The 14,197-nt window shown below is 48.9% G+C and overlaps 2 gene segments (V, D, J or C); both read right to left on the bottom strand.

The window, feature by feature from the left end:
• Positions 1-4,700: 4,700 nt before the first annotated feature.
• On the bottom strand, positions 4,701-5,364 carry LOC117024107 (immunoglobulin heavy variable 3-23-like). The segment is given in 2 exon segments: positions 4,701-5,125; positions 5,229-5,364. Coding segments are annotated over 2 exon segments (471 nt in total).
• A 4,267-nt stretch (positions 5,365-9,631) lies between these two features.
• Positions 9,632-10,178, bottom strand: LOC117024104 (immunoglobulin heavy variable 1-46-like). The segment is given in 2 exon segments: positions 9,632-10,005; positions 10,089-10,178. Coding segments are annotated over 2 exon segments (420 nt in total).
• Between the last annotated feature and the right edge of the window lie 4,019 nt (positions 10,179-14,197).

The raw sequence follows: 14,197 nt of genomic DNA, 5'->3' as shown, positions 1-14,197 counted from the left end.
TGGAGGGAAAGCCCCCAGAAGTGTGGGGTGTGGCCCCAGGACCCCTCCCCCCCAGGAGCCCACCTGTGTGCTCCATCCACTCAGAATACTCACCTGGAAGTGCTCCTACCAGCTGAACCTCCAGCAGCTTCTGCCCCAGGTGACCAGAATCACCTGCACTCTGGATGTGCCTGTGTTTCCAGTTATCACAGTGGAGGCTGTTCTTGCAATTTTAGTTCTGTGACGGGTTCAGGACACATGATTGATCTTCATTTTTCCAGGTTCTCTTCTAAGAAAGGGAGTGATGATTTCCAAGGTCTTTAATGTTGGTGCAGAAAGCAGATGGACCTTCACAGGTCATCTTTGACCTGTTACTAGAGGTGGGAATCTCACCTCACTAAGAGTAAGAGGCACCTGGACAGACATAAGTGAACATAACATCCCTGAATGTCTAAGGAACTACAACTCCTTCCCAGGAAGCTGGAAAATGGAATGTACAACAGGCCAGGAACCTGTTAAACCTCAGGTGATGTCACACTTGGAAGGGCATCCGTGCCCCTGGCTGGACCCAGGAGGTGCCCCTGCAGCCTCACACCAGAAAGAGGAGCTCCCACTCCTTCAACACAAGCCAAGCAGTGAGAAAGCTGTTTCCCAGGTGGGTGCAGAGCAGGGTGGGGAGATGGAGGTGCCCTTGGCTTCCAGGATGCACTGGACACGGGGCCCCAAATCCCATCTGAGAGGCTCTGATCTAAGTGTGAGGACGTCTCATTAGCTCTGCCTTCTGAAACCTGTGGCTGAGTCAGGATGATCAGGAATGTGACTTATTCCCTCTGGTCATGAAACCTGCTTCACAGGGAGCTTGTGAGGGAGTGAATTCTCTCCCCCACCAGTCACATATTGAAGCCCTAAGACCCAGTGGCCTGTTCTTGGAGAAGGGCTTGTAGGAAGTACTGATGGTTAAGTGAGGTCATTAATTATGTTTAAATGAGGTCATTCAGTAGCATTGGTGGCCTTATAAGAAGAGGGAGAGAAAGAGAGATGTCACTCTCTCTCCACCCCATGAATTTACAGTGAGACGTCAGCTGTCTGCCCATCAGGATGAGTTCCCACTGGTAATCGATTCATCTGGCAACTTGACCTTGGCCTTCTGGTCCCTCAGAATGTGAGAAAATAGATTTCTGTTGTTTAAGCCACCCAGACGTTGGTTTTGGTACATAGATCATCGTGAACACAGTGGTGGTTGAAACGTGGACCTAAGAAGCCACTCTGCTGAGGCTCAGATGGAAATAAGGAGCATGTTATGGGTCCCTGAGGAACGGTGATCCTTGTTATAAAGTGTCGAAGAGCTTGGCTGAACTGGTTTCCTGTGTCATGTGGAAGGTAGAACTTGTGAGCAATGGAACTGGATGTTCAGCTGAGGAGATTTCTAAGCCAAGTGTTGGAGAGGCTTGGCTCCTCCTGGCTGCTTCTCCTAAAATGTGAGGGCAGACAGATGGACTGAGCATCACAGTATTAATCGAATGCTAATCTGAATTTGGAGATTTGAAAAACTGTCAGCGTATCCATATTTCCACAATAAGCTAGAAAGCTGATTGTGAAGAGGGCATGAAAGGTGTTGCTGAAAAACCCTTTGACAAATAAAATCATGGGTATGCCTCACTGGTTTAATCAGGTGTCTCAGCATAAGCCGGGAGTAGAGATGAGGCCATACCAGCAGATACACTATCATTTAATAATATACAGGGACGAGAAGGTGGGGCAGAAGGAAGGAATGCTGTCAGACTCCTGGGAATCTAAAGAACAGGATCAGAGTTCAAATTGGCTGTGGATATGCATTACTGGATAAAAAGAAGGAACGAAGACCTTAAAGAGGATTTAGAGGTCATCAGGGCTGACTGCTGGTTTCAAAGACTTTAACCATCTCCTTGGTTTGAACAGGCGACACGACCAGCAGCAAAAGCCTTTGGGTGGGACCCACCCGGCAGTGCCTGTGACGCGTGACCCCTGCCAGCACAGCCGTGGTGAGACTGCCCTAGTGGCTCCAGAAAGTGAAAGATCACCTGAGTGGGGTTGGTAAGTGGGACCATCACCCTGTTCCATACAGAATGGGGGCCATCCAGCCAAAGAGGACAGTTCTCCAAACTTCATGTCCCATGGAATTTTCCTGGCAGGTTACAGAGCAGATGGGGATCCATCACTCCTTCCTTCTTTCCTATTTATCCCTTTCAGAATGGAAATGTCTCCCCTATGCCTGACCCACCTTCACATTTAGGAAGCACATAACTTGTCTGGTTTCATAGGTTCACAGCTGGAGAGGAATTTTGCCTCAGGATGAATCACACCTCAAGGTCACCAATATCTCATGAGACTATACTTAGGTGAGATTTTGGACCTAGCCTTAGAGCTGATGCTGAAATGAGTCAGGCTTTAGGGCTGTGGGGGTAATGTCAGACTCTTTTATATGTGAGGAAGGCATGAATTTGGGGGGACCAGAGGTGGGATGTTATGGATTGAACTGGGTGCCTCCCAAATTTGTATGTTGGAGTCTTACTGCTCAATGATGGTGTGTAAAATAGAGCTTTGAGGAGACAAGTAAGGTCACACGAGGTCAGAATGTGGTGGTGGAACTCCAATAGGTTTGGAGCATTGTACGAAGAGGAGGAGAGAGATCTCCCTCCACCATTTAAGGCACGTAAGGACTCAGTAAGAACGTGGTCAACTGCGAGCCAGGTCAGACCTTTCACCAGGACCTAAATCAGCCGGGCCTTGGTTTTGAACTTTCCAGCCTCCACAACAGTCCAAATCAATTACTGTCGTTTAAGCCACGTGGCCTTTGGTACCTTTTCCTGGCAGTCCAAGCTGAGTGAGAAAGCTTGGTATTCGTAATTATACAAAAATATTTGATACTTTCATGGAAGGGAACACATATGTAAGTGATTGATAAATACAAAGTAAAATGGAGACAAAATAGTGATGTTAAATAAAGATAAACAATATTAGAAATTCGCTTAGGAAAAGAAAATGAAATATTGTGCTTCTGCATTTTTCTTATAAGAATGTATCTTCTAATAACACATACATTAAATACATCTGTGTGTATGTGTTTGTGTATGTGTGTGTGTGTATGTGTGTATGACGATAACAACATTGCATAAAATAAAGTTATTTATTAAGTGTCTCTTAGGAAGTCCGGGGACCTGATCCTCAATGGCCACATAAGATGGAAAAAAAATCGAATGAGGCACCAGCTGCTTCACCCACAGACACTTAGGCTTTCCTCTTTCTTCTCTTTTCTCCTGAGGACACGAGACTCTACATAGGGTTGGGGACTAAGCCTGGGAAATTGCATTCCTGAAAGCTGCTGAACTAAGAGGGATAGACCATATTTTGCTGTGTATAATGTGCATTCATGTTTTTGGTCCAAACTCTCAGGGAAAAATCTTTTGTTTTAATTTTTGAATTCACAGTTTTCTTTGTTTACCTACAGGTACTTGATTTTGTATTACAGAGGAACTTCAGCATTTTTAAAACATATTATTGTACAAGAAATTTTACATAACATATAATTGCAAAACACAGAACAGGTATAAGGTACAAAAAATTTATGTATTGGCAACAAATTTGTGATATTTATGCATCATAGAAGGCCAGGAACTCTTCGTCGTTGCAAGTTTGTCATAAGTTCAACAAAATTGATTATTGTCTTCCAGCGTATTGTTTTCCATATGGATAGCTTTATTGGTTTCTAGTGTTACACCATTAATTCACAAGCATAAATAAAAGAATCAAAAACATTTACCCCCCTTCTTCGTTCTCCTTCCTCCCTCCAGTTCAAGCCGTTGTTTCTCAGTCTAGTTGTGTGGGACACAGCTCCTTGGCCTGTGCTGGTATTAAGAGCCATGCGCTCCTCCCTGAGGCTTTCGGTCACCAGTCATCGGTAGGCTGCTCACAGCTGCTCACGGCAGCTCAGTTCCAGGGAGAGCTGTTGGTCACAATCTTGGCTGTACAGGCTCAGCACACCGGCTGGGAATCGAACTGTCGGCCTTCGGCATTAGGAGCACGGAGCTCCAACCGCCTGAGCCACCGGGCTGGCCCAAAAACATTTATATAGATATGGAGTTAGTACTTCCCATGTATAATGCTCATGCTTATTTTTCCCTCACACATTTGGGGAAAAAACTGCACACTGTACACGGCAAAATGTATATGTTCTCAGGTTATTTGGGTAAATAATATTGGAGATTTAAATTCCAATACAGATTAATTTTCTATACCAAAAGTTACTGTTCCTAATATTATACAAATAAACATGTGGAATTTATTATTATTATTATTATTATTATTATTATTATTATTACTATTATTATTATTACTATTATATTAGCTGAAGATTCCTGAGACTATCCAGACAGGGACCTACATTGTGCAAATTCACTTCAGTGACAACTGCATGAGACTCTTGTGCACAATACAGACCCTATTTAAGAGATGAAGCAAAAAATATGTACCTACGTAAATGTGTGCCATGTGTAAATGTCTATTGTGTTTGAATACTTAACACACCATGTCATTATTTAGAATAGATAAATAATGGGGGAGTCTCTAGTGGTACATATTTTTAATTAAATTAAGCTGACTCTACGTGGTGACAGGACACTCCCTTCCCATGTCCCCTTCTTCCCTGTTACACCTGCCCTCAGGCTCCTTCCTGAGTTGAAATGTCACAAGTGTCCCAGGAGGTCTGAGCACAGCCTCCTGGACCTGACCGCCCCCTGGTGTCCTGAGTGTCCCCTGCAGGGAGGTTTGTGTCTGGGCTCACACTGACTTCCCCTCACTGTGTCCGTCGCACAGTAATACACGGCCGTGTCGTCGGCTCTCAGGCTGGTCATTTGCAGATACAGCGTGTTCTTGGCGTCGTCTCTGGAGATGGTGAATCGGCCCTTCACGGAGTCGGCATAGTATGTGCTACCACCACCATTACTAATGGCTGAGACCCACTCCAGGCCCTTCCCTGGAGCCTGGCGGACCCAGCTCATCCAGTAGCTACTGAAGGTGAATCCAGAGGCTGCACAGGAGAGGCGCAGAGACCCCCCAGGCTGCACCAAGCCTCCCCCAGACTCCACCAGCTGCACCTCACACTGGACACCTGCAAACACAGAGACATCCTGGTCAGAAACTGTCACACAGCCACTGTTTCTCTCACTCATATTCTCTCACATACTCAGAGTCTCCTGTTCTCCATAAATTACCTCTTAAAACAGCCACAAGGAAAACCCAGCTGAGCCCAAACTCCATGGTGTGTCGTCTGTGCTCTGTCCTGATCACGGAATGGGGACACCTGGGGATCCCGGGGCTGGGGCTCCTGTCCCACAGCTGCAGGGTCAGGGCTGGGTTGGTTTTCATCAGCACAGGGGCCCCTATTTGCATGTCCTCCTTCCATATAGGGAGCTCCGGGCTTGGACACCTAGACAAGGGCAGGGCCTCATGCAGGCGTGAGTGTCCTGGTTGGTTGGTGGCCACGTGAGAGTTCAGGAAAACATGATTTCTTACACGGGATGGTGCTGGAGTGAGTGCTCAGCACCCATGACCTCATTTCATTTGTGTGTGAGCACCCAGAGCAAGTGACCGAGGTATCAATCCCACCTGCATGTTGCATAGGTAAAGCTACACACGGCAGCCTGGGGAGCCATGTGATGTGTGCAAGGGCACATATCAGCTGAGAGGGAGCCCCAGTACCCTCCCCATGGACCCCACTGCTCCCTCATCCCACTCCAGGGAAGGTATGGACATGCCAGGTGAGGTTCCAGTACCTCTTCCCATAATGATATGTGTGATTTTCTGCATTGTAGTAATTACCTAAGAATGTAGAGAATCTGGGTTCATGGAGATGTAATTTCACAAGCGTGACATTTTGCATGTTATTGTCTGTAAGTCTTTCCTTACCAATTGTCCATTTGTTTCCTTGTAGTAGCTTTAATGATGTATTTTTGTCCGTAGTAAACAGCACAGATCAGGAGGATGCAGGTCTTACCTGAATCTATAGACATTTTATTGAAACTGGAAGCAAGGAGCACGAGTAGGAACAGCCCCACCCATTGTCCTCTCGCTGGGTCATTCCCAGTGTCCCACCTGAGGGACTTGTGGTGATGCCCAGCTCAGGTGGGCTTCTCGTGGAGGAGACTAGCAGGCAGGGAAAGAGCCACCATCGCAGGGACAAGGGAACCTGTCAGTAGTGTGGGGCTGTGACTTCACAGTGAGGAACAAAGACGTTTAACTCTTAGTGAACAAGCAAGGGTATATTTGGAACTGCTCAGTTTTGATGACATATGGACAAGTGCCAATATCAATATATAATTGAGTGAATGATACTAAATCTACTGGTGTGTGGACATAGCAGGGGGAAGATGTAAGTGTATGTTGTCAGTCACATTGTATGTAGTGAAATGTCCACATGCATGTTCCTCGAAGCAGAAAACTCAAATAGCCCCTTAATTCTCCTTGCTCACACCTACTGACTGACAATCTGCCAGAATCAACAATCTTCTAGTATTTGTAAATAAAATCCACCTTTTATTTCAAAGTCGATGCCAATTCTGACAACGGCATGGTGTGTCCTCACCAGCCTGCAGCATCCCCACACCACGTCACTGCCCTGTGCAAACAGCCCACTGGGTCTCCACCAGGAGACTGAGGAGGAGGACACCTGCCCTCACCTGCCATCACCGTCAGTCCCAGACCTCAATGTTTGCCTTCCTGAGCTGCACGTGCTGAGCTATACGGGCAGCTGGACAGCAGTGAGGGGTGGGTGTGCTCTTCTTCCTGGGAGATGGTCCTGGGGTCTGGGGACACATGTACCCCTGGAAAAGGGGCCCCGAGCTGCACGTCCTGTAAGAGTGCACTCGGTGTGCACGTGATGGTGGTGCCCTCACCCCTGGGCACCTCTGGCTTCCTGACCTTCAAGGAGACCAAGAAGACGGAAGTGTTGAGAGGATGCTTTTCTATCCCTGGGACTTGGAAATCCTGAGAAGTTAGAGAGAGAGTCATGGAGCTGATGGAGAGGCTGAGGGTTCTCAGTGACCACAAGGGCCATTTCCACAGAGTCTCTGCCTGGACAGTCAGGAAAGAGCGTCAACAAGTTAATACAATAGAATAATTGGTGACGTCAGTTAGGAACACCCGCCATCAGGAGGAATGCTGTTATTGAAGGTTGGTTATTTATCTATGACACAGAAGTCACTGCAGTCCCAAACTCATGGCTATTACATGATTATAGGAGAGGAAGACGTCGCAGTGCCTGGCCCTTGGGAACTGTGCTCATTACCGTGGTGACCGTGTATTCTAAGTAGGAGAGTACAGTGCGGGGGACACAGTCAGCAGCATTGTGGAGACTGTACAGTGTCAGAGGGGGGCTCCTTCATAAATTATATAAATGTCTAACCACTACGCTGCACACATGACACTAAGATAAAATAGTATTGACGTCAGCTGCAATTTGGAAAGTAGTCACACGGATGTGTAGTGTCATATGGGGAATGTGGTCGATAATGTTCTAATACCTGAAAAAGGGAGGACACTTCTGTGTTTCCAGAACGTTTAGAAAACACTTTCCGCTGCGTGAACGTCAGGAGGAGGTTTGAGGAGCCTGGAGACCAAACCCTGACAGGAGAGCAGCCCTCAGCCCACTCCTCCCGGGACGTGAATTGAGTGCGTCCCGAGCGCCCCCTGGTGGTGCGCGAGCGCCTTTGTCCCAAAGCCCCTGCGGACAGACTGTGTCCCTTCCCCTTTATCCAGCATCAGTGTGGGACCCTTGGAGCACAAGTGCTCTACACCCTCCTGTGCACAGAATTTATCATTACCTGACCCCTCCATTTCATCTCTTTGGAATGCAAGCGTCCGTAACTCTTATCCTTTGCCTGCCCTGCATGTATTTTAAGAGACAACTTGTCTTCTAGTGTCACAGGTGTACAGACGGAGATTTTACTCCACGATGTGTCCACCCAAATTGTCACCCTTACCTTAGTTAGAGATTATATTTGGGACATTTGAGAGGATGGCACTCAGATACATTTCAGACTGGATTTCAATCTTTAACGAGGTAGCGTTTTGGGGAATATTGGGATGTGCTAAGTATAATCAGTCTGTGGCCTGGATGTGAATACATGGAGGGCTGAGGGTGGACTGGGATGGTCTCAGTCATGCTTGGACCCTTTGAGTGTTTTATGGGAAAAGGGACTTGCCATCCTTGGTTCATTTAGGCACCAGGGGAAGAAAAGGTTTTCTGTGTTATCTGAGTGACTCCTAATTCAACCACAAGTGTCCGTGGCAGAGGGAGGCAGACAGAGATTAGACTCCAGGAGAAGAAAGCAATGTGACTTCTGATGGAGGGTGACCTCCTCCTGGCTGTGACGATGGAGGAAGAAGACATGGGATCAAGGAAAGCCCCTCTAGATGCTGGAAAATAAACATAAACAGTCTTTACCAGTTATACTCCATCCTGGCTGCTATAAAAAGTTCCATATCCTGGTAAATTATAAACAATATACATTTATTCCCCACAGCTCTGCAGGTGACAATCCAACACCCAGGCCCCACATAGTGACAACTGGTGAGGGCCCTCTGCCTGGGTCACATCCGGTGGCTTCCTGCTGTGTCCTCACAGGGTGGGAGGGACAAGTCAGCTGCCTGGGGCTCATTAGAGGGGCTCTGCTCCCCTTCCTGAGGGCTGCGCTCTGATGACATAGCCCCCCAAGCCCTCTCTTGCTTACACAACCCTCCCTGGGGTTAGGATTTCAACACACCAATATGAGGGGAACACACAGTTTTGGACCACAGCCTCCCCCAGATGCTGTGGGGTGTGTGTGGTCCTGCCAACACCTTGATACCAACCAGTGAAACTGCCCACGTGCTCCGAGCCCCAGACTGTGAAGGAATCACGTGAGTGGATCTGAGCCCCGAGTGTGTGGTAATTAGATTCACTTGTCCTGGGACAGTAACAGGCTGGACGTGGGTCTCACATCATCCAGGGTCTCCCCACGCTGCTCCCTGTGGTGTGAGGACCCCCAGGACTCCCCAGGGACAGGGACACCCGCAGGCTGGGGTCTGAAGGGAGGAGCCTCTTCAGGAAATCACGCCTGCAGGAGAGGCTGAGGGGACGGTGAGCTGACGTAGACTGTGCTTGACCTGGCACACCTGTCACCCATGAGGTTGTCACCACGTGTTATGATGATTCTCCCAGTTGTCATGTGTGTGGTGCTTGATCACAGGTGGGAAGTAGAAAGTCTCCACTCACTCCTATAATCACTTTTCCCACAAGCACAGGTCAGTTTTTCAGAATTAAGGGAAACTGAGAGAACTCCCTAGGGAGACACTACAGGCCAATCCCAGAATCTGCTTCCCACCAAGTGATCTCAGGTGACGCCTGAACTACCCTCCCTCATTCAGAGAACACGGAGGCTCCAGATGTGCCCTCTGCAAGGACAATGACACATGACCCGTCCTTTCAGGAAAGGCTTTCCCTGGTTCTTCCTTGCAGATGTTTGGACCCTGGACACCTTTCCCTGAATGACTGAGGGGCCCCTGAGGGCCTCACTGCTCATCTCAGGTCCTGACTCTGTGTGAGGAAGTCAGGAGACTCATCGTCCCTGTCGTCTCCTCAGCCCCGCACAGCTGCCCTCTCCTCAGGGTTTCTGACACTCTCAGGATGTGGGTCTCTCACTGTGTCCCTCGCACAGTAATACACGGCCGTGTCCTCAGGTCTCAGACTGCTCAGCTCCATGTAGGCTGTGCTGGTGGACGTGTCCCTGGTCATAGTGACTCTGCCCTGGAACTTCTGTGCGTAGCTTGTGCCACCACTACTAGGGTTGATATATCCCATCCACTCAAGCCCTTGTCCTGGGGCCTGTCGCACCCAGTGCATATTGTAGCTGGTGAAGGTGTATCCGGAAGCCTTGCAGGACACCTTCACGGAGGCCCCAGGCTTCCTCACCTCAGCCCCAGGCTGCACCAGCTGGACCTCCGAGTGGACACCTGTGGGGAGGAGACAGGAGTGGGTGGAACCCTCGTGACTGGCCCAGGTTCCCTCATCAGCCAGGGACTGGGGAGCCCCTTACCTGTCGCCACTGCCACCAGGAAGAGGACTGTCCATCTCCAGTCCATGGTGAGGGCTGTGCTGTCAGGACGTCTGTCGGGGAGCGTGTGGCTGTGGGGCGATGTTCTCAGGGCACAGACATGTGCGTATTTAACCCCGCCCACCTCAGCTCATTTGCATATTCATGACCACAGGGTTTCATAGCTGACCACTCGGCCCTCCTGTAAGAAGCTTGATGACACGGGATCGTGCTCAGTGGGCGTCTGAGGGTCCAAGTCCTAATCCTTGTTATAGGATGTGTGTCCCCTGCCGGGTCCCTGATTCAGTGCAGACAGAGCTCCTCCCACTGAGGACACAACCCCCAGGATACGATCGTCACTGAGAACCCCCTTTGAATGACACGGAGACCACCTGAGCCTGTTCTGGGCTTTGTTCTGAAAGTCTCAATCCGGGGGTCAGTGTGTCTGCCAATTTAAAAAATTTCAAATTAGTAAATTCATTCTTTTCATCCAGGTTTTTTTTTCAACTAAAGTTTATTTTGGTGACAATTGTTAGTTTTTATTAAGATATGCTGTAGCCCTAGAAACCCCACTTTCAATTAGGTTTTACTGCTTATTCTCTTTGGTACATACTCCCGATAGAATAGGATATTTACAGACACTTCAGCAGTCTTTGCTCAAATTTTGTTTTAGATGTTTTTATAAAGAGGAAGGAAGCTCCAGGCCCTCAGAGGAAGCCCCTCCCCCGCTCTCTCCCCACCTGCTCCGGGGGCTGCAGCCCCGCTGGGTGGGTCCTGAGCGCCCCCTGCAGCCCAGCCTGTGCCCTGCAGTGGAGGTTCTCTCCGGGATCGCAGGGCATCACCTGTAGCATCTCTAGTCCTGTGTTACATGTCTGTGCCTGACCTCACAATGCTCCCTCACGGACACCATAAGCTTTGCCATCATTTCTGGAAATAGTGAATTGGCCTCACTAAACCCCAATGACACTGCAGGGAGACCTGAAACAAAGGTTTTATAAAACCCTCAGGGAGACCTTTCCCTGGGGCTGCCAGATGCCCTGACACACTCAACACTCCTCTGAGCCCACAACCTCTCAGGGGTTTTGCAGGCCTCTCATCTCCTTTAGCATTTTCTGGATGAAGGTCACGTCTGACTATATCTGCGATGCAGACTCACGGAGCTGAAAGCCCACTCCACATCTGGTCGTCAGTAGGACACACACACACACACACACACACGCACGCACACACACACACACACACACACTGATTTTTGAGCGGAGGAACTTCAAATTTGCCATCCTCGGTGTAGCTTTCACATGGGTACTGTCCCTGCACTGACACTCGGCCTCCGTATGTGACCCTTTTGACAAATACAAGAAAAGCAAACATGACTCAAACCCAGGGGACCTGGATTGATCCCTCTTCCAATAGTGTTCAGGGAATCGGGGTCTGCTGGCACCTGTCATCCTGCCATTCCTGGATTAAGTGCACATGATAGGAGCTTAATGAACGATCAGATGCCATGAAGTGCTAAGTGCACAGGTACCTACTGTGCGTGAGGCATGTTGCCAGCAGGTAAGAGGTGTGACCTCCCCTGACCAGCAGGTCTTGTTATCCGTTTGTATCCGAGCCCAGGTGTCCGTCAGGTCTGTAGAAGAAAACACACGGTCAGCTCCCTGGGAAGGACCTACGCGGGGCTGCTGACCACCTGCACTGCCGTCCACGGAACAGGGAAGACCTCCTGCATCCATGCAGCCCACTCAGAATACTCACCTGGAAGTGCTCCTACCAGCTGAACCTCCAGCAGCTTCTGCCCCAGGTGAGCAGAATCCCCTGCACTCTGGATGTGCCTGTGTTTCCAGTTATCACAGTGGAGCCTGTTCTTGCAATTTTACTTCTGTGCTGGGTTCAGGAGACATGACTGATCTTCATTTCTCCTGGTTCTCTTCTAAGAATGGGAGTGATGATTTCAAAGATCTTAAGCATTGGTGCAGAAAGCAGATGGACCTTCACAGGTCATCTTTGACCTGTTACTAGAGGTGGGAATCTCTCCTCACTAAGAGTAAGAGGCACCTGGACAGACATACGTGAACATAACATCCCTGAATGTCTAAGGAACTACAACTCCTTCCCAGGAAGATGGAAAATGGAATGTACAACAGGCCAGGAACCTGTTAAGCCTCAGGTGATGTCACACTTGGAAGAGCATCCGTGCCCCTGGCTGGACCCAGGAGGTGCCCCTGCAGCCTCACACCAGGGACAGGGGCTCCCACTCCTTCAACACAAGCCAACAGGTGAGAATGCTGTTTCCCAGGTGGGTGCAGAGCACGGTGGGGAGATGGAGGTGCCCTTGGCTTCTAGGATGCACTGGACATGGGGCCCCAAATCCCATCTGAGAGGCTCTGATCTAAGTGTGAGGACGTCTCATTAGCTCTGCCTTCTGAAACCTGTGGCTGAGTCAGGATGATCAGGAATGTGACTTATTCCCTCTGGTCATGAAACCTGCTTCACAGGTATTTATAACTGGGGAGCTTGTGAGGGAGTGAATTCTCTCCCCCACGAGTTACATGTTGAAGCCCTAAGACCCAGTGGCCAGTACTGGGAGAAGGGCTTGTAGGAAGTACTGATGGTTAAGTGAGGTCATTAATTATGTTTAAATGAGGTCATTCAGTAGCATTGGTGGCCTTATAAGAAGAGGGAGAGAAAGAGAGATGTCACTCTCTCTCCACCCCATGAATTTACAGTGAGACGTCAGCTGTCTGCCCATCAGGATGAGTTCCCACTGGTAATCGATTCATCTGGCAACTTGACCTTGGCCTTCTGAGCCCTCAGAATGTGAGAAAATAGATTTCTGTTGTTTAAGCCACCCAGACGTTGGTTTGGGTACATAGATCATCGTGAACACAGTGGTGGTTGAAACGTGGACCTAAGAAGCCACTCTGCTGAGGCTCAGATGGAAATGAGGAGCACGTTATGGGTCCCTGAGGAACGGTGATCCTTGTTATAAAGTGTCGAAGAGCTTGGCTGAACTGGTTTCCTGTGTCATGTGGAAGGTAGACCTTGTGAGCAATGGAACTAGATGTTCAGCTGAGGAGATTTCTAAGCCAAGTGTAGGAGAGGCTTGGTTCCTCCTGGCTGCTTCTCCTAAAATTTGAGGTGAGACAGATGGACTGAGCATCGCAGTATTAATCGAATGCTAATCTGAATTTGGAGATTTGAAAAACTGACAGCGTATCCATGTTTCCACAATAAGCTAGAAAGCTGATTGTGAAGAGGGCATGAAAGGTGTTGCTGAAAAACCCTTTGACAAATAAAATCATGGGTATGCCTCACTGGTTTAATCAGTGTCTCAGCATAAGCCGGGAGTAGAGATGAGGCCATACCAGCAGATACACTATCATTTAATAATACACAGGGACGAGAAGGTGGGGCAGAAGGAAGGAATGCTGTCAGACTCCTGGGAATCTAAAGAACAGGGTCATAGTTTAAATTGGCTGTGGATATGCATTACTGGATAAAAAGAAGGAACGAAGACCTTAAAGAGGATTTAGAGGTCATCAGGGCTGACTGCTGGTTTCAAAGACTTTAACCATCTCCTTGGTTTGAACAGGTGACACGACCAGCAGCAAAAGCCTTTGGGTGGGACCCCCCCCCCCCGGCAGTGCCTGCGACGCGTGACCCCTGCCAGCACAGCCGTGGTGAGACTGCCCTAGTGGCTCCAGAAAGTGAGAGATCACCTGAGTGGGGTTGGTAAGTGGGACCATCACCCTGTTCCATACAGAATGGGGGCCATCCAGCCAAAGAGGACAGTTCTCCAAACTTCATGTCCCATGGAATTTTCCTGGCAGGTTACAGAGCAGATGGGGATCCATCACTCCTTCCTTCTTTCCTATTTATCCCTTTCAGAATGGAAATGTCTCCCCTATGCCTGACCCACCTTCACATTTAGGAAGCACATAACTTGTCTGGTTTCATAGGTTCACAGCTGGAGAGGAATTTTGCCTCAGGATGAATCACACCTCAAGGTCACCAATATCTCGTGAGACTATACTTAGGTGAGATTTTGGACCTAGCCTTAGAGCTGATGCTGAAATGAGTCAGGCTTTAGGGCTGTGGGGGTAATGTCAGAC

The sequence above is a fragment of the Rhinolophus ferrumequinum genome, chromosome 6 (genome assembly GCF_004115265.2).
Source record: "Rhinolophus ferrumequinum isolate MPI-CBG mRhiFer1 chromosome 6, mRhiFer1_v1.p, whole genome shotgun sequence".
NCBI classification, from domain to species: Eukaryota; Metazoa; Chordata; class Mammalia; order Chiroptera; family Rhinolophidae; genus Rhinolophus; species Rhinolophus ferrumequinum.
This window is presented reverse-complemented; position numbering and strand designations above follow the sequence as displayed.